Raw genomic sequence first — 26,115 nt, forward strand, 5'->3', positions numbered from 1 at the left:
CAGGGCCAGGTTTAATAAAGGGCATCGTGAAACCCGAGAGCGCTGTCGACACAGTAGTTAGGTCCGCCTAGACGCGGGGGCATATTCTCCTGGAACGACTGGGTGAGCATGCACCCTGATTTTCGCTAGGGGATTTCACGACAACATTATATATAAAGCACGCTTGGGTTTTATAATTGTCAAGAAACCAAATGCACGTCATTTACCTTCGGTCACTTCATAAACAAAATTCTTAAATTCTTAATTGTAATGATAAACTTTGCAAAACATACATTGATTAATAACAAACCTAAAAGTAATTTAGATTTTGCGATTTATGCAATTCCGGGCGACCCGCTATTCCGGCGGTTTGAGAATGATCCATCGCTTCGCGTGTCTGACGCAGTACTCATGAATCCCCGAATTCTGTAAACTCGAACGCCGATCACACAACTATCTGTATCCGATTTCCGATTTCAAAATTAAACGGCCCCCTGTTTCGCTCCCGGTCCCGGCAGGCGTGGTGGGTTAGAGACACCAAATCAAAATAATCTAATAATCCTAATCCTAATCCTTTTCTTCTTCACTTCTTGTTTTTGAGGGAAAAGTTATATATAAACTTTTTTTGTTTCTACAGTCGTGGCCGCAATAATATCCAACAGCGGTCTTTATTGATAAGTGCAGTTTGTTGCAATTTATTTCTGAAATAAATAAATGAATTTCATCACTTAATGTTGTTTGGTAAATATATATGTGTAATATTTTTCCTCCACATATCGTAATCGTAATGGAACTAGACCTAGCCATCAAAAGGTTGTTGTTTTGTGAGTATATAATAGTGAAACCCGAAGATATGGAAGTCTGTTGGGGAGACGCTTTGCTAGCAATATGCTGGCCCGAGTTCGAGTCTCTTCGTATACGATAAGTCACACCCAACGAGCCCAACTATTACTCGCATGACACGTCACAATAAAAAAAGTTGAATTAGTTCCCGTGCTCGCCGCTAAGATTCATTCTGGAAGAATTGGGAACACAACTCGTCCAACGGAGCACTACACAAATAAATAAACAACAATAGAATTTTGATTACTGTGTAATCTATTTATTCATATATCACTTCTTTTTCCTATTTGAATCCTGTCTTCATGGATTACATTTTGTCCACACGTTCTATTATTATTCTTAACATATAGTACAGTGAAAATTAAGTACAATCTTCCCAAGGAGTAAGAATTTATCAAAACAAACCATACATGAAAAGAACCAAAATGAAACCAAGCAGAAATATAGATATATTCGAAAACGATTAAAGAATTTGGCCTCGAGTAAAACAGGTTGGCCCAATGGGCACTCCACTGTGATACATCTCTTTTTACGATATGATCTTAGAAAATAAGAATAAATTTCGATTAAATAGTCTTCCACGGTTTTCACAAATACCTGGGTAATTTTTACATAATTCTATTATCAAATATTCTTTCAGAACTTTTACTGTCTACTGCTCTTTGAAATGAAAATGTTATCATATTCGCAATGAGTGGAATCGGTATAATACGTGGTCCCTCCTTGGTGATCTACATTCGATAAATTAATTGAAATTCGATATCATTTTAGAAATCCAATCGATCACCGTAAATGAGAGTGTGGACAACGAAATTACATTTTGGCTGTGTATGAACTTCCTTCGTTGAGTGGAATCTTGAGTCTACAGGCATGTATGGATTCAATGTTGAACATTTACCGGTATTGCGAGCATTTCTTTTTAAAATCTAATCTCAACTCACACAAATATGTTTTACTCAAATTTAGGTTAAGTTTTAAACCCCGACTAAGAATGTTCTAGTTAATCTACACATTAACACACATGAATTCGGACCTAACAATTACACCACTACTTTATCTAACATGTAGTCTGCTTATTTTTATGATTGAAGTAATGTAGATGCACATGTGTTATAGATGAATTTATTGAATCTATGATTACGTAAATATCACGAGACAAGTATAGTGGTACAAGTACATACAAGTTCATTTGTAAATGCATTATTACCGGATACTGGTTTTTACCAGTCTTTCAGCCATTATGCTTAATCCTTCGAGCTCATAGAAGTTGGAAGCCATGCAGTGACTTGAGTAACAAAGATATGAGCCAGCTGATCAGACCAGAACCCAGAGGCTCTTAAGCTTTCTGATCATTCACATTCCATGGAATGAATGAAAAAAAACCCAAAATAAATAACTGGTCTACAGTAATGACAGTGGATAGCTTTGAAACATGCTTAACTCTGTTTTTTACAGTATTTTTTTTTTTGGAAAATAGAATTTTCTCTCCATAGCCAACGATGGTGTATGCAGAAAAATAAAAAACATTTTTCAGAACTTGTAAATAAAATTCTTTAAGATACATGAACTTCATTGAAAAAAGTAAAATCTTGCACCATATTCGACATGTCCCCCAATCACGTTGAAATCTGTATTTTCAGTTCAAAATCAACTTTCCCCATACCGTTCACGGGAAACAAGTAGAAGACAATTTTTTGACTAGTAGATTCCTAATAACACTGGTGTGATTCACACCAGCAACAAATCGAGATTAGTTATCAATCTTGCAATCTAACCTTTAATTATTTACAACACTTTCTTACCTAAAAATAACAACTTCCTAAGATAATATATGCCTCTATTTTGATGTAAAACCAGGTTTGTGCAGACTTCCACAATTCATACAAATCATGGTTTAATTTTTCATATTAGTCTGTGAAAACCTAGGTTTAAACCCTTAAATAATGCAAAAAGCAGCAAATGAATGCTTGATTTTTGTATGATTTTTAGGTATAATCAGAGTTTCTATTATATATCTGCTGATGTTTGACATTCTTAAAGGTTTTAATAAATATATTCTAAAATATCTATCCTATGATAATAATACATTATCCTAAAAGTGAGTAACAATCATTATTGTAGCGATTTGTAGTAGTCAACCATGATTTTCCAAGCGCTCGGTGCCATAAAACCGTTCGGTGGATTCTCACCGTCGCGAGCTAACTGTCGCATCTTTGTTCCGGATATGAACAGGAAGTCATCCTTCTTTTCTGGGTCGAAGAAGTCCATCGCTTGTTTTTGTTTGTTGTATGCAGCAACCCGGAACGGTATAACTTCTAACTGCAGAAGGCCTGGTGCCATTGTCAGTACCTAAAAAAGAAGAGAAACATTCCGTATATAAGGTGCCAATGCACAACAGATTTTTATCATTCTTGCTAGAAGTCAATGAATACCTTAGCTCCGTGTGAATGCTCGTACAAATCCTTCTTAGTATCGGGGTGAGGCATACCAGCCGGGTCTCTGCCAACTATGTAGAAATTCGCACCACAATTCATTCGAGCCTTGCAATGCCATTGTACCTAATAAGGCAACCAAAATTACATAACGAGATTTGTTAGAATTGACTATAGATCAATTTCAAACACTTTGTTTAATCCAGCAGGGCCCCTTAAATCAAGTTAACTCATTAGAAATACAAAAGACCGATAAGAGCATTATTCGACGTACCTCTGTTGGACCGGCATACATCATTGGTGAAGGGAAGATAGCTAGAACTGTGGATTGAGGATCTAAAACACCTTCATTGAGAATAGCATCGTGTTGTTTCATTCTTACTGGTAATGGTACATCATCTTGCTTTGTCCAACCACCTACAAATACAAGCGATATTTCCTTTATACATTTGTTATCTACCGGTAGATGTGAAGTAAGTTGAAAATCCTCGTCTCACCTAGTGGATGCAACAGTAATACAGGATGATTGTAGCCACGTTCCAATAGACGACGCTTAGTATCAGACATAAGTAAAGCATGGCCGTTATGAATCGGGTTTCTAAGTTGGAATGCGAAGACAGCATCGGCCTAAAAATGCAAACGTCGAAAACTCAATCAGAATATCAGGCAAACGATTTAAACTTCTAAAAAGGCCTACAAACTTACACCCAGTTCTCGGAATTTACGTCGAAGTTCTTTAGGTGTCAATCGATATACATCTAAACCATCATTCCAACGAATACGTTCCAATACTTCAAGATCACCACCTACTAACCAATCACCACTTTCGAGTACCATCTGAAATACATCATTACACATTCATACATTACATGACATTTTTTCGCATTAAAATCTAATGAAATCATAGTTTTTAGTTCAGAAAATCCTTATATAAAACGTACCTTTACATAAGGATGACCGGGATTGCTTGTACCAAATTGCCGACAGCAACGTTCTTCTTTACGATGCTCATAAAATTCTGGCGTACGCAATATGGCGATATTTCTGCCTTCGTATGTCAATGTCATCGCTGCACAACCATCCAATTTCTCTTTGATGTCTGTTGGCACCGGTAAAACTATTGGTATTGACTGATTTGATATGCCACCTATTTACAGAGATAACAAAAGTTATAAGATAACAAAAAATATTTGCTTGAGGTATATAGAAGATGACAAAATGTGAGAACTGAATGGTCGATGTTATATTGTAGAAACGCAGTCACAGAATTATGATGATTATATGTGAGTTATGTGATACATACCATCGAGTAAACATCCGAAATGCTGACATTGTAAGAATTCCCTTTCTCTCATGAAACCTGTAAGAGGAGTTGCCCATCCTTCAGATAATACCTGTACCCACTGAAGATCAAGCTGAAACAAACAAAAGACACAAAATCAAAAATACACGCAGACACTTATCGATAACTTTTCAAATGCGATGAATTCAGTTGTTGCTTATTCAATTCAATTACACATTTGTTTCATACCTTATTAATTTCATATTTTGGTAAACTATCCGCTTCTGTTTGTGCTGATTCTATTCCACTCGCGGGTACGAATAACTCCTTAATTTGAGCCGTAGCCGACAGTGGAATTATATCTTTCTCCTGTAATAGTTTGATCACCTGTTGAACGCATTCATCTACGGTTAATTCGCCAGTTTTGATAGAAAGTTCAGCATGGCTCGGTTCCTCGTAAGCAGAGTCGATACCAGTAAAATCTACAATCATAATAAAGAGGTATTTTTATAGATCTAGGTTAATTTGACTCGCTCAACAGTGTTTCATTCTATGTTCTAGAAATTTACCTTTGATCAGTCCAGCTCTTGCTTTCTTGTAAAGTCCTTTCACATCACGTTTTTCACAAATGGCAAGCGGTGCGTCAACGAAGATTTCAAGAAACGTGAGTCCGGCATCTTCATGCAATTTACGGGCAATATCACGATCCTTAAAAAAACAACCAGTTGTTAAATAACTTCAAGAACACTCAGATTTGCAACTAAAAGTAATAAACATAGGAATTGATTTAAAATTCTATTGACTGGTAATGACTTTAAAATGGTGGTTAACTGGTTAACTCAGAAAATGCATTGAGTTAACCACACGGGCTAAAGTTAAAACGTGTCTACAAAATTGGGTCGAGAGCCTTACTAGGGCACATATGAAACATGAGGTTCTTCAGATTCTTTACCTTCGCAAACGGACTGATAAAACTAGACAAACACACAATGCCACCATCCGCGAATAACTTGGCAACTTCGGAAATACGTCTGATATTTTCCTCTCGATCTTCCGACGTGAAACCTAGATTTTTGTTCAATCCCGTCCTGACATTATCACCGTCGAGACTGTACGCCGGGATACCGTGCGTTACCAGGTAATCCTCCAATCCGAACGAGATTGTTGTTTTACCAGCTCCCGACAATCCTAGAAATAGAAAAAACATCCACAATTCTTTAACAAGTGAATATATACGCAGTCCTTTAAGAGTGTCACTGTTGCGATATAGGGATCATTTAAGTTAATACGTATGCATAAAACTCCCCCCTCTGTACGCAAAATCGGCCATCATTTCATATGCATTAAGCATTACAGTACGCAATTGCACTGTTGCGATATATGACATTATAACAAATCTGGCAGCGTTATATAGAATTATATTTCCTTAGGATTTTGATTTCGATCGAGCAAATTCATTCAGAAGAATCTCAAGATTAAGTGAGCAGTGACAATAAAAATGATGGCAGCAGCGTTAAAACAGACTGTTACTTGTATATATAATTTTTCCTGTTAATCTACGATAGAATTCGAAATTGATTTAAGATGATTGCTGGTATGGGTTACTCGCTGTGGCAATTAATCTATTTGATACCAATTCTTTACCAAGACAATCATTAGAAAAAAATATATAGGTGAAAATATTTGACAGAAAAATCAAGGCCATTATTACAATTCCTTTCAGAAGCAGTTGACATAATAAATAACTTCAATGAGTTTTTGAAGTATTCATCGAGTCAATTATTGTACGAATGCACCTCAATAAAGCATCTATTGAATAGTCCATAAATGTACTATAAAGAGAAACAGCTGATATGAAAATAACTGATCAATATTCCTAGCTACTTAACATAAAGGATTATTGGATCATTTCATATATAAGACAAGCGAGCGAAATAATTACTCAGCAATATGTTTCAAGCGGTACATATGTTACAGCCACGTGTAAAGAATTCTAATCTTTCAAATGAAAAATGGTTTTCTTCGCATAATTTCTCTCGTAGCAAGTGATAGTTTATTCAAACACTTATAGTAGCTTGTTCTTACATTATTATACACGTGAGCTATATGCAAAGTAGAGGCCTCCCCCAAGAATATTGTGAAATCCAAGTTTTTTCTGCGACTTCTAAACTGATCCTGTAATGTTTCTTACATTGAACATAATCAAGCTTCCTAGTCGGTCACAGGTTGACATCAAGCTATTGCGCTAATTTTAGCAATCATGATGTCTATTATCATTTATACATACATGTAGTAATGATGTAGACATATTTATATAAACTTCTGTTATATTTGCAGCCTACTTTCACCCGATGTAACATGATAAAAACACTATGCCATTTGTGAATATGAAAAATAAGTCAGTTCATTGAAAGATGGATGAGTAACTAAGTTCAATTTACACAAACAACAATTAAACGTCATTAAGCAGATGTTACCATCAGTATAGCTTGTATAGAACTGACGAGGCTCTTGAGGACTATTTATTAACATGGCATATATCCTTCACTTGCAGTATGCTACCTCATTCCCAGTAGTATTGAAAATTAAACAAAAACTTAAAGATTTAAAACTTAGAGCGGTCGACTCTGGTAAGCCAGGTTGTGGGTTCGAACCCCGTACATTGCCGTAGTGTCCTAGGGCAAGACACTTATCCTCATTGCCTCTCTCCACCCAGGAGTAAATGGGTACCTGGCCTGATAGATGACTCCTGAGCGTTTGTTAGCAGCTCGGTGTTACTTCTCCCCAGGGAGAGATGACTGATACATGTTAGAGTATAAAATTGGCCGGGGTAATAATATCGAAAAATGTAAAGCGCTCTGAGCAGCCTGGCTGGATTTAGCGCTATATAAGACACATATTATTATCATATTATTATAAAGATTTCATATCCATAAAAATACATGTAATTGAATGTTGTACCTGTAAACCAGATCGTACATCCTCTGAATCCACCTCGTTGCCCGAGACTTTGACCACGTTTATGTCGCGATACATGATGCGATTGGAATGTCACATTCGTCGCTCGTTTTATTCCCTACAAAACATGAAAATAGCGAAAAAAAAAACATTAATTTATTGTTTAATAAAATTTTGCGAACGATCAGTCGAATTTCAGATATTAATGAAGGATTATTCAAACCCTCATGACGGTTTCAAACTCCAGAAAATGGGATCAGATTCTCTGAGAACTGACGACAAATATGGTGCCATATTGTCAAGCGATTTAGTATGGAACAAACTCCGAGAAAAAGAAATATTTAGAAAATAGTAATAAAACATTTTAAGAACATAAAAAGACCCGGTTCAGAAATCAGTCACATTTATTTCTCAAATGTTGACATTATTTCTATACATCTGCAAATATCTGTGCAATAAAGATATGAAAAAAATAAAATTTAAATCAGCTGCCACATAAACGATATTGATATGTCAAATGTCTAAGGGATAGCGTTGAAGGGTCTCAGCTGTTTGTATGTGATCGTAACTACCAATAAACGATAGCGCCGGCCGGGAGCAAAGGAGAGAGCTGATAATCCACAATCTTACCCACTGTTTATAACAGTGACAGACAAGATCAACTAAATCAATAGATAAATCATTACTTACCCTGATCATTCTCACGCAATACTCTTAGATATATACCCCTCTCTATACGTCACATGAATTACTGTTACTTTAATGGTTACTTTTGTCTCTTCCTCGAGCCTTATATATACGTAACTAATTCAAACTGTATGACTGTTTAATAGACCCGTGATAAATTGACTGCAAATTGATAATGATTGAAAATTGGATGCTATTACAGGGTCACAGCGCTGTTTGAGTAATTACGAGAGGCTCGCGTGGCGTTGCTAGCTCTCATCGCGTCTACCACTGAGTTGCAACATCAGTAGAGTACGAGTGATTTCATGGCGATATTATCGCTGAGGGTAAATTACCAACTCGCGTGATTCTCTGTGAGTCAATGGGACTTTCACGACTTCCCGTCAAGAGGGGAACGGGGAATATGAAGAATAAAATGCACTAAACATCGCGATCTAAGCTACGAATTGCGTGTGTATTGACAACATCGTTCATCATCACGTTGATATTTTTTTTTCTCATTTCTTGGAAAAATCGGCACGAAAAATCATAGAAACTCGTTGCAATTTTCAGTGAATAACATTCGTAACATATGATGCATGTAACAGTAGACTTTTTTTATCATTCTCATCGGCGACATTGATAAAATCATTTTTCTGCCGAAGCATGGCCATACTTTGATGATAATACGAACTGGCTGCGATCCAATCAGTTTAGAACGCACATGACTGGAGATTTCTGCCATTGTTGCCGCTTGATTAATCCGGTTGCCGGGGACGATCCCGTAGTTCTGACGTCGATGGCAGAAATGAGTATTCATTGACTCTTGAAAAATGCTTATAAACACTGACATATCATTCCGCAATAAAGTATATCATTTCCATTCAGCCGAGTTTTATTTATCACTAGTTACGGTTGGTTGAATTCTCGACACGTCGTTGCTCTGCTATATACTTGCATTCAGCCGAAAGGGTAAAAACAACAAATATATCATGATTAGACGCATGGATGTGTACCCAGCACTACTACATGATCAGAAAATAATCAGTTACACTGATTTTTCGGATATATTTCTTATTTCCATCTTCAGAGATTTATTCAAAATAATTTTTGATTAAATCCCTGGAGATGAAATTCAGGAAAACTTATTCCATAGGTAATATTTCATCGATTGCGACTATAGTCTTAAATGTTTCGACATAGTGACAATAATCTAAACATCTCACGACTTCCAACTTCTGCTACTGATCCCCGACAATATCGGAAAGTTGTTAGTGAATGGAACCGATATATTTCTAGCAGTATCTGTGAATAACCGAGGTCATTAGCTGGCTGATTAATTATACAATTCGTAGTAACTAAACACCTATTGACTATCAGTGACCATCTTCACACTGGATCCAGAATGCAATAAAGGTCAAAATAGCAGTTAATCTGGACGAAGGACGTTAGATTTCCAATAAGTCGCTGTCTATTGTAGATGAACTGTCTGCGTATTGATATAGACTTGTACTGACGATGGCTTATTGCAATAAACTTTCTCATATTATGCTTCATAACATGCTGAATCCAATAAATTCCATAAGGATCACATACCCGTGATATATTCACATGATTTAGTTTTTCATACGCTCATTTGCAGGATAAACCAATAATTTCCTTTTGACGCCTTCGCATCAAATTTTGCTGAATGACCTTTACAAATTGATTAGTAAACTAATTAATTGATTTCTCTGCGAAATCAATTCGCAGAGACCAATAACCTGTCGAGATAAATCTCAAATCAATACTAGGTATTTCCATTCATTTCATGATTAATTGTCACAAAATCCCGACGAAAATCAGCTTAGAAAACGATGATTAGTTTTTTGTGTGCGGACGATTTTCACAATCATACGGATTCAATTCCAGATACGTGGCACCTAGAAATCTATAATTGATCAGAAATATTGATCATTGGAGGGAGAAAGATAGGATGAAGAACGCTAATTTACACTTTTCTGGTGATTGAGAATGCAAGTTAGTCAGTGGGTATAAATCTATGCCAGGTAGTTGAGAGAAATTTGCCAACTTTTCATCTATTATTGTTATGTTGTATGTCAACCATGGTAAACCGGCGTAAACCGTGTAAACAGCTATTCAATAATTGCGATTGAGGCAATTTGAACAGGCAATTTGAACAAACAAACCACACACCATTTCAGTTCATTTTATCATTTCCTCGTTTAGCGAAATTGTGCAGACAATACTCAGAAGCATACTGATGAAGTCTATGAAACTATATGATATATTATCAGCTGTATTTTTGCTGAGAATTGATTAGATAAACACCCCGACATTGCTACTTTATGATTGAAATTGAAAAACATTTCAACAGTATTTTCTCGCATGACATTTTCTACTTTTCAGACAAATATCCCCCCTCCCTCCCTGTAGGCTTCAGTCAATTAAACGTCATTAGTTCCATTTATTCCGGTGTCTGTTAACAATTAATAATTTCTATCACCTCGGGGTAAAATCAGCCCACGCAGCAAAGCAAGCCATCCGGAAACATATGATAGATGGTACCCGAAATAGCAATATATATAGACGGAGTGAGGATTCAAGTGACCGGTCGACAGACATAAATCTCTACGACTGATACCGACACCCACGTCATAGTCTCAGTAACACTGAATCCCGCGCGCAAATTCATTTCCGTCAAAAATGACGCTAAATCGTTATCGAGCACCTGCTTCCCGAATACCGATGTCAAAAGATCGGAAATACTTTCATCACATCGCTACGACGACGCGAGGAATTTTTGAGTGCATCAATTTCTCCAGATTGCGGAGAGCTGAGTAATGATTATCGCAGCCCTTCAACAAATTACGGCTTTTTGAAGTCGTCCGGTAATAAGAATCTAGCACCGCATATAGAATACTCAATCATGATAAATTATACCATTTTCAGGGTTTATGAATAATATCCATCCATTCGCTTTATGTTCAATAAATGTGAGTTAACCGACTATGACAGCAATATTCCTATGCAGATCACAGTAATATAATACAGCTTCGACAGCAGTTGGTAATTTATAGTGAGGTGAATGTTTACCGTTACAGCAACTGAATACGATGATACCTAAAGCCTAGCGCACATCGACACTGCGATTGGAGACAACTAGTTGCTACAGAACGATTACCCCGCGCACATCGAAATCTAGTTACGACCGGTCAGTTGCAGCAACTGCATGGCGCGCGTGTCGATCGACGAGATCCAGAGCGCGCACATCGACGGATATGACTGCGATTGAGTACAACTAGTTGCTCAAAAGTAGAACATGGGCAACTGGCTGGAACTGGAGATAGATCGACCCTTACCAATCGTAAGCTCGCTCACATCGACACATTCAAGCAACTGATCGTATCCAGCCAGTTCCTCTCATGCGCCGAAAACTGCCTTGCAACTAGTTGTCTCCAATCGCAGTGTCGATGTGCGCTAGGCTTAAAACTCTTCAAAACTGAAACATACATTCATCATACTCTTCTCTATAACACAGGGGGTTCGTATCTGATGGTAATGACGAACGCCAATTTACAAATTCCTCGAGTTTTCCCTGATTTTTTCATGTGATTACACAAAATTCCAGGAGTAAATCCGAGAAATCTCTTGTTTTAAACGGTAATCTAATCATTTCCTATACATCGAGTACTAATAAAGAAACGTGTGGTCAATAATATATCCGAATTTCCAGAGTTTTCCAGCTATTTTGCAAAATTTGTCAAATTCCCCGAGTTCTTCCCTAATTTTTTTCTAGATTTTCTTGACCTTGAGTTCTTTCGGTCAGAGGCCTGAGATATATGGATAAAGGTCAAACAATTCTTATCGGCAATGCAAATACGGATTAGATCAGAGTTGTGTCATATGACTGATAAAAACATGTCCTATAAGGAGAATAAAGTATTATGAAATAACATCAAACTATTGCGATGCCCATTGAAAATCTAAAAATGTCTTGAAAAATTCTATGATTGCAATACAAAATTTCTGGTTGAAAAACTTCAATTCAACTCGTATTGATAAAAATAATGACCATTTGACGGGCTAAACGAGCAATTTTTCAGGCGATTTACAAATTCGCCTGATCGGGCAAAACAATACGCTCATGTGCCCCCTAACTTAACTACGATCGTAGAAAAAACCACCTGTTGTGGAGAAGACAGTGTCTAAAACATCTGGTGCACTGAACGCAATACAAATTACGCTATATGATTTTCTGATATGTGTAGATCTGAAATCATTTTTGTGACCCCCTTCCCAATGTCCAAGCGTCCAAACTGCTCGTTTCAATATTTGACCGCGTTTGACCTCCGCGCATAATTAGAACTTACCCATAATCACGAGTAGATAAGTTTAATAAGCCATTATCTGGAACACATGTCTTCCCTTTTCAGACTATTTATAAGACATCACCAATTTTCAAAAGGGCAAAACTCATGTATCTATATAACAAAAATGCTCTTCCAAAATCCTTTGATAACTTGTTCACTAATAACTTGACCATTCATAAATGATACACATCCCCCTTACTTTAGACTTGATATTGGAATTTTTCCCCTCAAATCTAAAGGAGCCAAGCTGTGGTAATTACACCAAACATCAGATATATATATGATATATTATGATAATACATGATTCAATAATATTTTGTTCTTAATGTTCGTACTTTTTAGTGGTTTTTTTGTTGAAATCTCAGAAACTTTTTACATTTAAATTCATTCGAAATCATAATCGCTCGGGATAGAAAAAAATTGAACTAACCTGAATATGATACAACGACATGGCAGCGGGACGGAGCGAATCAAATGCCGCAGGTGATTCTCTTACAACAAACCCGAGGCTAATATCGTGATACCAGATGACATACACAGTTTATAGAGTGACGTCACACGTTGAGTGACACGATACACACATTTATTTATATGGATTTCTACTATATCAACAATAGATAACTGTATATTGATTAGAGATAGATATAGATTACTGAAAAATAACAGGATCGGTTATAAAATTACGTGCTTTAGCTACCTTAATATTCAATAGAATTTCTGTAGTAAAAAAACGTTGAGAATTTTCTGTTTTCCATTAATTTTTTGTTGTTCAAAAGAATGCGTTAGTGAGAGTGTCCCTCGGGTTGTTTGGCTTCAGAACGCTCGCTGTAAGATCCCTGCGGTGAAACCTTTGTCCATAAGTATCTTTTAATTTATTCTTTTGAACCCAAACCCTGGGCCTGCATATTTCTAGAGCAGTTTCTTCCCACTAGACCATCCAGGCTCGTTAATCTTCCTTTGTAAAATTCACAAAGATTACATTCTTCTAGCCTCCACTGGTTTTCAGGGGCTTTGAAATTTTATGGACACGACTGCACAAATTAACAAAATGCCCCCCTTTTGACTCTCCTCGAGGGACTCATCTTATGAAACAAACACGCATGTGATACTCGCATATCGTTGAAGCTTAAACTGATAATACGAGCATCTCTCGGATTTCCGTTATTTTCTTTGCTCGGGCATCTTTTACACGGAAACTTCAGTCATTCGATCATTCATGAATAACAAAAGAATCTCTTATCGTGAAACCATGATAAATCATGGACAACGATGAATCTATTTTATCGAGCTGAATACTCGGGTAATGTCCTCCACAATCGATCAGACAGTCACACAAACCTATAATCAGTCACCTCTTCTTTCGTAATCAGGGACCTGCTCGAAAATAATGCGAGAACATAAGTCAGACGAGAACTCTAACATTTCGATGATTGATAATCAAATTTCCGTTCCTACTTCCAGAATATCAAGAATAATAGGACAACGGTAAATATTACTTTATGATAATTAGTGTAGTCAAGTCTCATGTTTTGATAGCCGAATTTCTGACAATTTATTGTTTATTTAATCTTTCGCATAACGGTAATTCTAAATTTGATACATGCATGAGCAAAACATGCAGTTTTCCTACCATTGCGGCGTAGCTATCAAACTTTACATTTCTGAATCAAGAGTATCAATTAGAAGCTATTCTTAGTTAGTTAGTAGGGACACTAGGAATACAGATACACTTTAATTTCAAGGGTAATCTATGTTGACACAACATATGTCATCAGGGCTTCACTATACTGATTAAAACAGCATTCCATCACGATGTTTATAACTGCTTACACGAGGCTGGGATACGACACCGCGGGCGATCTAACGATAGATTGATAGCAAGTTGTCTTCAGGTAAAATATTAATAAGATCATCTATGTGCGGCATTAGACTAGAACAAGTGATGCATTATTCAACCCATTACTAAACACCAGTCAGCAGCATACAGCAGTAATCGAGCTCGATTATACGACCACATTACTGAGCTAGTGACAATTCAAAAAAGAAATTGTCAATCAATTTAAATTCACCGATTTGATAGATTCAGCGAGAAGCACGATTTAAACACAGGGAAACATGGAAACACAGAATCAAATACGTTTGATCTCGGAAACATTGTTTCCCGAAACCATTTTCTTGTTTCTAGTAAATGCACATGACGCAGGGAAGCGCTCAGAAAATATTTTCTGTCTCCTGATTTTGTGTCTCCCTGCATCATGTGGGTCGGGTTTTAGCAATTTCATAGATGTAGATGAATTCAGAAAGTTACTAAGATCCCAAAAGGAGCGCATCATTTTGGACGTGGAAGAATTAAAGCCAGTTGTCAAAGATAAAGACCAGAATTGATCTTTCAAGTAATGACCCGCACAACCAGAACAATCTGGAAAATGTCTCTCTCTCTCTCCGGAATATTGAACATAACATGAGACAAATCCGAAGATTCTATCAGAGAAAAAGTCGTTAGTGTTAATAATGAATGGCGATGAAATATTGATAGAATGTTTACACACTGGAATTCACTCGAGCAAAGCTTCCACACGGACAGACGGCACCGAGTGAGAGAACGGACAGAGAGAGAAATATCTGATTCGTCATCGTAGTTACCCGTTGTCGAAACGTCCCTCGATGATTTCTGCTCGAAGGTGATAACACCGCGAATCGATACTTCACATTCCTCCGATCGACGTCAACAGGCTTAACTTCTGACAGGATTCAATACGTTATCAACAGTGCTGAGACCGTACACAGCACCACTGCCTTCACATATACGCATTGTACCTTGCAGCTCATATCGGTTTTTGTGAAATAATCTTTCAGTATTTGAATAAAGTCACAATGATATTAATGAATGTCACTGAATAAATGTATCCTTATATTTCTAAGAGAAGATGTGATCATTTGAGCCATGGACATTAAACAGAGTGCATGTTTGAACTAACAGGCAACAATCTGTGCAATTCTCTGCTTCAGATGAATCTTCACTTATATGAGGTGCGATCACAGAAGCGTTTTTAGCTCACGCTAGATTAGGCCCAGGCCAAGTATGGACAAGCGTGCTAAATGGGCCCGTGCCTGTTTGACCCAGACCAGAGGCCCGAGCCAAATCATTCCGAGCGGATGCTGGTTTTGGAAGTGACTCGTCTTGCTGCTTCGAAACCAGTGAGTGGTCTTAGTGTGAACCTGCAAGCGCCAAACTCGGACCTGAACTGGGCTAAATCTTCTCGATGTGATCCAGCCTAGTGAAATGGGCCCGTGCCTGTTTGACCCAGACCAGAGGCCCGAGCCAAATAATTCCGAGCGGATGCTGGTTTTGGAAGTGACTCGTCTTGCTGTTTCGAAACCAGTGAGTGGTCTACGTGTGAACCTGCAAGCGCCAAACTCGGGCCTGAACTGGGCTAAATCTTCTCGATGTGATCCAGACTAGTGAAATTCATCGTACATATAGGTATTTAATGATTATCTGAATCGGACCACATGTTATAATCATACAAAGGTGTGTTTATATACGGGTGTATATAGGCAGGTTTGGCGTTATTTTTCAATATGCCGCTGTCAAACAAAAAAAGAACTGAATGAAAAAACAGCTGCACTAGAGAAAAGCAAATAAATCAAAGCGAAAATTGTTTAGCTTCCAGAAAATCGATGGATATCAATTAAAGTACAAGTCAAATAAGATTAATTGAGCTCTGTGCATACTACTTAATGAATACATTCACTCATGGATTTATTGTGTTGATTTCATACCAGGGGCCAGTTGCTGAAAAGTTGGTTAGAGTTAACCAGTGGATAGTTGACATAGTGACAATGGAAAGTTCATTGTTACTATGGTATCTATCGGCTGGTTATCTTTAACCAACTTTTGAGCAACTGACCCCAGAACTTTTGACCTGGAATACATGAAATGCATAATTCAAGAGAATATTTGATGATTCTCTGTTGCACATTTCAATGTTAGATATTATGATATTTTGCCGACGTGACTCCGTCAGGCAGACTGATCACCATTATCCAATCGACCCAATAGAACCTATGTTTTAAATTTGTGCACCAGTCTTTCCCAGTCACAACGTAATTATTAATTTAATTGCACGGGTCTTCAATACTGGCTCATAAATGACGAACAGCTGTTCGAATTGCTATCATATCATATTCATAGCAAATTAATTCAGGACATTTTCAATGCTATAAAAAGAGGCACGTTTCATATTGTTTAACTTCATTTCAAAATAGTTCTGAATAAATTCCATGGTTAATTTCATTAGAGTTCATATAAGTAATGCTGAGGCTAAAGCAGTTATGATAGTAAAAGTAAGCGATGTAAGGCGATGTAAGCCCTCGTCCTGATCCACAACACTAATCATCTAAGTTCAGTAGTAGATAATGTTAAACGCTAGTTAAGCTAATTTTGGATATTTTACTTAAAGTATGCATAATGTAAGTATGCTGTGACACTTTTTTAATCATTTAAGACTGGCCCTCGACCTAATCGTCCTCATCCACAACACATAGTTGTCCAAGAAAATAATTTGGGATACCAATAGTACAAAGTAAGTACTTTGTAAGCATTTTTGACATATTGTGAATGGTAAACACTTTTTGAATACCTTACTACAGTTTTTCAAAAGTAAGGTTTTAAGCACTTTGGTTTGGAGACTCACTATGAACAGTATTCGTGGTTTTTACCGAGACCTTATCTCTATGATATGACCTTTATTCCAGAGTCTATGAAACAGGTCTGGACTTCATTTTTTTACATCCAGGTCACGCAAAATATTGTTGTTATCCCCCTAAGCAGTGGACGACAGGGAGAAGTAGCCAATAACCGTGATCATTCATCACGTAATGCGCTTGCTTTCACTAAAAGAGGATGCAGTCGCCATAGAAACATAATCAAAACATCTACAAGAGTCCTGTCCTCTCCACACGTGGCACCGACATCGCTACGAGTGGAACAGGAGTGGAACAGGAGTGGAACAGGTGATCGCTGATCTAACTTCGATTTACTCTCCACAAAATGCTCACACAACACCGTTGATCTAGAAACCTGGTTTTGAAGTATTTGATTCGATATCAGGCGTACTTACGTCGTTGAACATACTACCGTATGCGATTGTATTTTGGACGTCCATCTCTTCGTGCTGATCTCGAATATAGTCGTTCATTCCGTGCACCTCGTATGACATTTACACTTCAGGCGAGTCAATATACTGATGATCGTTCAGCGCGTTTATGTACAGAGACCGAGAGCATACATTTCTTCATCGGCTGTCGAGGAATCGTTCTGTAAAACGTTCTCATCAAAATTCATACGTCGACTTCATCCCTAACCCGAGCAGTACGCGTATAGATCATATCATCATCGCACGTTGTCAATACGGTGGTAGGTCTGATCGTCAATACTTGACAAACATACCTACCGCGCATTCAGTAGCAGTGATGCGGGTAAACGCCGCGAGGTTTTCGTCATTTTTCATCCCGCATCTTTACGGGTTCCATGTCTCTTTACAATCGACGATCATTTTGAAGTTAATTTATCTTTACGAATCGCCTCGAGGAAGAATCTCTAATTTCAGTAAAAGCAAATTCTAAAAGCCACAAAAAACTTCGCAATCTTTAACAGTTACAAATTGCGTTCGATCATGACTCGACTGAGGGTGAAATCTATCGCGAAAGATCGACAATTTTGACTAAGCGAATTCCGAGCGGTAACATTAACCGAGCAATCGGCAGACGCAATTTCTAAATGCATAGAAAGTGTCAACGGGTAAAAAATGTGGCACCACAGATAATGGACAGCATTAATCGGAGCATTCCAATTTCAAAGAGATTTTCAGCACTGGTTTCCATAAATCACCGAGCATTGATTCTATAAAAAGATGAGATAAATCTGAAGAATGGGCATTAGTCGCTTCATCTACCTTCGCTTGAAACTTCGTTGATATTTTGATAAGTCTTCAACGACTGAATAGCTTCGGCTCCTCGGGCGACTTTCAAAAGATTTTCTTCGCGACGGAGACCGATCGAACGACTGTAATTATTCGTTATTAAACATCGTCGCGCACAGCGTCTTGTCATACAATTTCAAAGGTTATTGCGCTTATAGAAGCGAAAAAAAGCCGGAAATCAGATTTTGCGAAAGCATAAGTTTTCTCTTACGGGTACGACCGGGCGATCCATAGAAATCACGTTAACCGAAGCTAATATCACCGACAATCAAGTCTGACGACGCTGAGGAAGCAACAGTTTCTATGGAATAACCGAGCTTAGAAAATAACACGCAGTAACAGACTGGTGTATATGAGCATACATTCACAGATTGATAAACCGAGTGAGGTGACAAAAATATGCCGCCATTCTGATCAATAACTTCTTTATCTTCTTAGGGGAAACTTTTGAAGATTAATTACAAATCATTCTTTTGGGGCAGGAAATTATTTTCAAGACTAGAGAGAGAGGGGAAGAGAGAGAACTTCTTTGATGTGGTTAGTCGACGCATAGATGACAGAAACGTCAGTGACTGTACAGTATTTACGCGCAGCACTCTTGGTCTGTAATTATTACTGTTGCTGATGAATGGAAATGATACACTAACTTCACCCAGCTTCTACAGTATTCATGTATTATCACAAATTAGGTGAGGAAATGATGAATTCCTTCTCTATTATTATCAAAATTAACCAACTAGGTGACAACAAATCAATATCCCTTGCATTTTATACTTTAAAATCTGGGACAAATCGGGGGGGGGGGTCTTGAGAGACTTGTCCAATAGCCTCTACGATATATATTAGACCGACTATGGTATTATATGGATGCTTTTCAGAAATGGTACATCTAATTTCATCAACCAAAATTGTTCATCATTCTTATTAATGATGCGGTTAATTTTGTCTCGTTTTTGGTGAATTTCACATCACGAGACCCTCATCATTTAACTAACTGCCTCGGTCCTATGACTTATTTCCTGTTTTTGAATTGTACACCTGTCAGCCTACGCAAACAATATTAATGTGAAATAAATCTGAAAATCAGCGAACGCTCGTTTTCATAAAAAGCTTATGCTCCGTTCCAAATTACCCATAATCTATCCGGCATTCGGAAAAATAATTTCATGTTTCCAGAAAACGCCATATTTCATATGTACCTGAATGTAGCCATTATCCCTGTTGCATCACTAGAATCCTTAGATGAATGAATCTGATATATACAATTATACAGGGTTTAAACTAACTACAAACTCATAATCATTTATAATTACATAATTACGATTGATTATTACTATATATAATAGTGTAATTATTCATTATTAAACATCACCACGCGCAGCGTCTTGTGATACTATTTCAAAGGTTATTGCGCTTAAAGAAGCGAAAAAAGCCAGACATCAGATTTTGTGAAAGCATAAGTTTTCTCTTACGGGTACGGCCGGGGGAGAGAGATGTCAGTGGTCATCGAAAGGCTACAAACAACGTGTTGCCGGATGGACGATAAATCTATAGAATATGCACCTGACTGCTAGTAAACTGTATGAATACAAATCAGGATTTAACTGCTTTTCTGAATGCTTTCACTTAATCCATAGATGAATGAATGAGATGTATACAATTATTCAGGTTTTAAACCAACTATAACCTTAAAATTATTCATATATGCTAAACTCCAGTTTGACTAGAGCGTTGAGACTAAAACTGCACCATCAGTCCATCTACATCGCAATGCACCATCTACACCGCAGTGCACCATCTACACCGCAGTGCACCATCTACACCGCAGTGCACCATCTACACCGCAGTGCACCGTCTACACCGCAGTGCACCGTCTACACCGCAGTGCACCATCTACACCGCAGTGCACCATCTACACCGCAGTGCACCATCTACACCGCAGTGCACCGTCAGTATAACAAAGTGCACCAAGTATAAGAAATCTTGTTTCAGACTAAGCCATGCATAGAATTCCTGATGCTCGTCGCGATGAATGGATCTATATTCATCTAAAAGGTGATTTCATGCAAATTCTGCTTTGATTAATTTGTATGATTCGGTTCATATGCAAATCGAAGATTTGTGATGCAAATTCCAGTCGAATTGATGTCAATTAAATGGAAAAATTTACAGAAAATAGCGTTCGAAACGGTTCGATAATGAATTAATCATACCACGAAATCAGTTAATGATCTAAACATATAGATATATACCGTAAAAAATAAACAATTCTCGTAAAAACTTAAGACACATTGAAAGAAAAAAAAATAGTTTCTAATACTAAGAATTATCGAAATTGATGAAAATTACCTTCCTGATTCCGTACGGGTCGGGCATTTCAACATGTTCACCGTTGTTCGTTATTTTAGACATAATAGTTTGTTTATATATCGATTTCTCGTTTTTCAAATTAATTTGTCGTAGTCAAATACGATGATAGTAATTAAATTCCGATGACCAAATATTAGTTTCTCTTTATCGAATATAAAATTCCAGTCGGTCGACGCGAGGCAGCCTGGCAAAATACGATTAATTCTTGGCGGGCTTGAAATAGTTACTGGTAAGTTGGTCAATGCGTCGGTGGCACACCAGCTGAAGTCCTGCGACAACTCGCTAGCCGTACAGCCAATCAACTACTCGCAGTCACCACCGAGCCAGCTGCTGCGATCGCAAATGGATCAGCGATGGAATTTAATTTGATCGTACAGCGCGCGAGTGAGTGAGCTGTCATCATTCTTTACATTATCATTTACATCCTCTCAATAAATACATATATCTCCCTTTATCACAAATACGTATACTATAGACTTTGAGAAGTACTGACCGATGCTCGCCAAAATATATCAACATCATCATCATCATTGATGTCACGGACCAATGGAAGCCTCGTAAGGCCTATTGCTGTCCGATCCATTTGGTGATTAATAGCACTTTAGGTGGCAGAGTTTCTATAAAAGCACTCTCAGATTAAGATTAATGCTGTTTCAAGTAATTGGTAGATGATTATTTGATTAGTAGAAGATAGTTTTTGATCTGTTTTGATCAGTCATATTCTGAAAATAGCTTTTCATTCTCTTCCATCCTCTGCTATATACACACATCCATGTCAAGCTTGTCAACGCTTACAGGAATGAATTACATTTCTATCTAATGTTCCAAAATTCTACTCTCAATATCTGAAATATAACAACGGCTTCAAATTACCACAGGGAACTCATAAACTTAACACTAGTACAATTCAATTGATGATATCGATAACGAAATTATCAAATTTCTTAATGTTCAGTTCAAAGTGTTCAGTGAACGCGAGCACATTGAATCATCTTATAATATCATTATCCTATAATTCTCATTTAACTAGCAAAATTTTGATATTCCGATGCCTCATCTTTGTCTGACTTATCAGTGGAATATGTTGCACCAATTATACAGAAATCTAAACGTGGATATATCCGAAATCTGGCAGTGACACTTGTTACCGTTTCAAAAGACAAATTTCAGCTTCATTAGACAGCTTTTGAACAAATGAACGACTAATACGTTAGTTTATGACAACTGGACATTTGTTTCCAAATCTATAATCAACAGAGCAGAAGCGTCAAACGACAACAGGTTGCGATTCATATCATTTGAACTGTCATCGATATAAAACTGCAAAATGATGAGTCAGAAACGCTTTAATTCATAAATCATAAAATTGATTCATGAATTAAACTAAATATATAGCAATATACCAGGGTAATGGAAAAGTCCTATTCCATGATTCTACAACTCCTAGTTAGTTAGATGTACATATAGATGAGTGTGGGACCTTTTCAACACTGTTAAATTGATACAGATATGGATTAATGCATTTGACATAAAGCTAAATATCTTATTTTCAAATTAGTGAAATATACCATTTTTAAGCATTTGCGTTGTGAAATTGTTTCAACATAGAACTTTCAAGAATTTCAAGAATAGCAGCCGCCTTTAGCAGCATTAACAACTCGCACTAGTTCAAATGAATACCTCTACAGAAATTATTACCTAAAGCAGTTTACATAATGAATATGATTATAACGTATCATATTTTAATGGGACTTAAATACATAGCACCAGGGCTGCACCAGATGGCTGCTAACAACTATCATGTCAAGTAATTACAAAACCCTCATCGTTAAACAATGAGTGCCTTGTGGTATATACGGAACATAGCGAACAGCTGTAAGCGGGACCAACAATCATCGGTGAACAACATCAACGAATCCATACCTCTCTCATACCTGGCTCTCATACCTCTCAAACCTCTGCCTTGTGTAATAACTTCTTAAGTGTTTCGTTTGATTGAAATTTCAGATTTTAATGAATTCTCATCAATCAAAATACGCGAAATGAACCGAACGCGAAGTCGATTGAGAATCTTTACGAGATTAATCGACTTTACCATCAAAAACGCCTTATCAAACTCTACATCGAACTCTACCAAAACACTTATTGGCCCCTAAACGATCGGTATCTCGATCAGTCGGAAACAATATTGAATGGTTATTGATTTGTGAGAATGTCAGTTATCTTTGTTGCGGGTGATAGAGTCCGGATGTCGATGATTCAGTCTCTACGGATGCTACGTGAAATAGATAGAATTTAATTAAGCAACGCGAAGCTCTTCGCGACGCTGTCTTGAAGTACTTTATCAAACACACTCGACAAACTTCGTGTCAGATATTTCAAAATCGAGCGCCATTAGGCAATACATAAAAGGTATGGATATCTTTGATATTTCATCTATCATAGTCAGAAATTTGTAAATTGCTGGCCACGCGCTAGGGGGCGCTTGCGATGAAAATCATAAAAAACCCCTGGTAATTCATATTATGTATAGGGACTCGGATGAATCTCCGAGTTGATAGGCTCCAACTCAGGCGTAGTCTACTGGGTCCAGTTCCACAGTTCTGAGTTAAGATTTGACTCTAGAGTTAACTCATTGAAAATGAACTAACTTATACTCACAACTGTCGAACTGGGCCCTGCATATAACATAGTCAGCAATTCGTCAGTTCTTTCGCTTACTGATATAACTGGATACAGCTACTTACTCGAGCAATAATGTTCATTTGGGAAAAGGACGTCATGCCAAACAAGCAAAGCAATATGATAACGATGTCCCATGTGAAATAGAAATTACACTTTATAACTGAAATGATTACTGTTGAAAGTTGAGGCAATAATTACACGGACTTATACAAATTATATGTATTGAAGAGGTTCATTAGATTGTGTAAGCACTAATAGATAATAGAATGCTGCTGATTCTGATTAAAGGCTTTCTATGTATCAATTAGAGAGTTAAACTGTGGTCGACATTTTCAAATTTGAGATCAACGACCAAAATCGAATCGAATTACAAACAAAACAATTGTTCTAAAATATAGGGAAATATATCGAATTTAGAATGGATATTCTGTTATTAAATATGATACATATTTCAATATCCCAAGTTGATCGAAACATCAAAAAAGAACATTCTTAGAATTCTACACACACTAGCTTGTTATGTCTGATAACAAACTTTCATAGCACAGCTGTTTTCACAAAAGAAAAACTAGATGTCTGATAAAATTGAATCTATAGAATACTAGCATATATTGATGGGGCTACGTGGCGATGAAATGTGTGGTTTTTTGTGTTCGATCGAGGTATTCAAAAATGGAATGATAGAAATAAACGTAACGACTTACAGAAAACAAAAAAATAATACAAATTTGATTCATTTGAAACTGGTTCTAAGAAATGATTTCTTAGAACCGTATTAAACCTGCGCATAGCGGATTGATATCGTTCGTGAGTTCGATACTAAGTTCAGTTTGTTTTCTGTATGAATGAGTAAAGGTTCCATATAAAATTCTGGACCTCATTATTTTGGCTGATTTAGACCAATCCGACTTATACAAGTTTAACACTGGCCCTGAACTGAAATAATGTCACACATATGGTACTATACTAATATTAATAACTTACTTACATGTAAAGTTGGTTGTTTTTCTTGATTTTCATCTGGGCCATTCAAGATTTCTTTATCGTAGATATCATTCAACTAGGAAACAAATTTCAGTCACAATTTTTTAAAGCAGTTTTCATTGAAAATACGTTAACGAACCAAACATTTTGGTTTTCTCAGTAGAGTGACTGTCTAATACAGCAGAATGCTTTGAGCCATTTTCAAGATACTTTTGAAAAAAAGTTTGAAAATAGATCACAGCATTCGACCAAATATGTGCTGAAAATCTCCCGATTTAGGTTATAAAGGTCTCAGTACGAGCATTTCCGCAACCAGTCATAAAAATTAAATCCTGATAAATCAATTACAGAGATACTGTTTTTTTTTATGTTAAAGATCCCTCAAATCGTTCACCACAGTTTTGAAGAGTTTCGAAAAATTAATAAACCAGAAAAAATCTTTGAGTCGGTGAAAATGTAATTTTCATATTCCATAGCAACTGATTTATTCGCACGTATAAAAAAAAATTTGTTAGATCCACGAGACAGCATCAAAGCACTGTAAATAAATGGCGGCTGATTTTAATTGACTGGTTTTATCTGATAAAGCTGCTTGATAGGGCTTTTAATCGACAGATGCCCAGATATAAGCGGAGATAATCTTTAAACCTCCATAGCTCCCTAAACAGCCCGGATATAAACTAATCAAAACCATACAGGCCTATAGAAATATTGAGATGGACACTTAGTTTGATGTTTTAATTCACTTATTTATCAATCATCGATCGGCCTATCAGATGAACAGCTGTTTCTCTATTTTGTTTGTATTTCTGGACGAAGTGTTTGAAGGGTCATCTTACCAACTTGCGTTTCTTAACTTCCATATCCATTATTGCAGTAGTACAAACTAGATGAAGCTTATTGGAAAAGTCCACCAGAAAAACAATTGTAGTTATAACTTATGGGCGATAGGGTTAGGCTAGGTTATATAATGGCAGTGGCAGTGTTTCGTGATGTGTCGTGTATGGTATAAGTTCCTTTTGAACTTGTTTTTAGATAATCTGTAACTTCCAACTTAAATCGAACTTGTGGGTATAGCACTGGCAGCAGCTGCCAACTACTAACACACAGTAGCAGTACAGTATAGTATGGCGATTGGCGGTGTCCACACAACAACAGCCGTAAATATGGACGAAAAGGCTGGTTTCACTGGAATACGTCACGATACAACACTCACAGGAAGGAGCCTTTCAGCTCATTGGGTTATTAAATATGATATATATCTCCTGCACACGTCTTCTTGTCTTTATATTCGGCGGTCTTCCACGAATACGACGTACAAAAACACCAAAAACCCGGGGGTGGGATTTCCCAAATTTGGAATTTCCTTATGGTTAGTTGCAATCCGCGAAACCCAGTTCACCAATTCAATTCAACTGATCGTAAAACTACCGAGTTTACCAATAATTGACTACAAAAGGACCGACTACAAATGCCTGTAAAATGTATGATTTAGGATCGGATATTTATTACTCGCTTATTGAATACGAAAAATTGATGACTATTATCATAGAACTATT

At 37.1% G+C, this 26,115-nt stretch overlaps 1 protein-coding gene across 2 annotated transcripts; it reads right to left on the reverse strand.

Annotated features, from left to right (window-relative positions):
- Window positions 1-1,059: 1,059 nt before the first annotated feature.
- On the reverse strand, window positions 1,060-25,896 carry LOC141903207 (bifunctional 3'-phosphoadenosine 5'-phosphosulfate synthase-like). Of its 2 annotated transcripts, XM_074791261.1 has the most exons (13): window positions 25,396-25,896; window positions 24,561-24,632; window positions 7,498-7,612; window positions 5,489-5,724; window positions 5,106-5,244; window positions 4,786-5,018; window positions 4,558-4,669; window positions 4,196-4,401; window positions 3,960-4,091; window positions 3,752-3,881; window positions 3,529-3,671; window positions 3,255-3,380; window positions 1,060-3,171 (listed from the first exon to the last, which is right to left on the reverse strand). In XM_074791261.1, the coding sequence occupies exons 1-13, from the start codon at window positions 25,423-25,425 to the stop codon at window positions 2,935-2,937; spliced, it is 1,911 nt and encodes a 636-aa protein (XP_074647362.1). In that variant the 5' UTR covers window positions 25,426-25,896; the 3' UTR covers window positions 1,060-2,934. The 2 variants fall into 2 exon arrangements, with proteins under 2 accessions (XP_074647362.1, XP_074647363.1); XM_074791262.1 differs by lacking the exons at window positions 7,498-7,612; window positions 24,561-24,632; window positions 25,396-25,896 and adding an exon at window positions 7,014-7,099.
- Window positions 25,897-26,115: the final 219 nt, after the last annotated feature.

The sequence above is a fragment of the Tubulanus polymorphus genome, chromosome 4 (assembly GCF_964204645.1).
Source record: "Tubulanus polymorphus chromosome 4, tnTubPoly1.2, whole genome shotgun sequence".
Lineage (NCBI taxonomy): Eukaryota > Metazoa > Nemertea > Palaeonemertea > Tubulaniformes > Tubulanidae > Tubulanus > Tubulanus polymorphus.

What these genes read in the sequence shown, in the direction of transcription:
- LOC141903207 (XM_074791261.1), bottom strand. Translation starts at nt 25,425, where the DNA reads ATGGATATGGAAGTTAAGAAACGCAAGTTG. An exon ending in TTATCAGTCCGTTTGCGAAG is followed by an intron (nt 5,245 to 5,488) that starts GTAAAGAATCTG and finishes TGTTTTTTTAAG; the next exon opens with GATCGTGATATTGCCCGTAA. An exon ending in TTTCGGATGTTTACTCGATG is followed by an intron (nt 4,402 to 4,557) that starts GTATGTATCACA and finishes CTCTGTAAATAG; the next exon opens with GTGGCATATCAAATCAGTCA.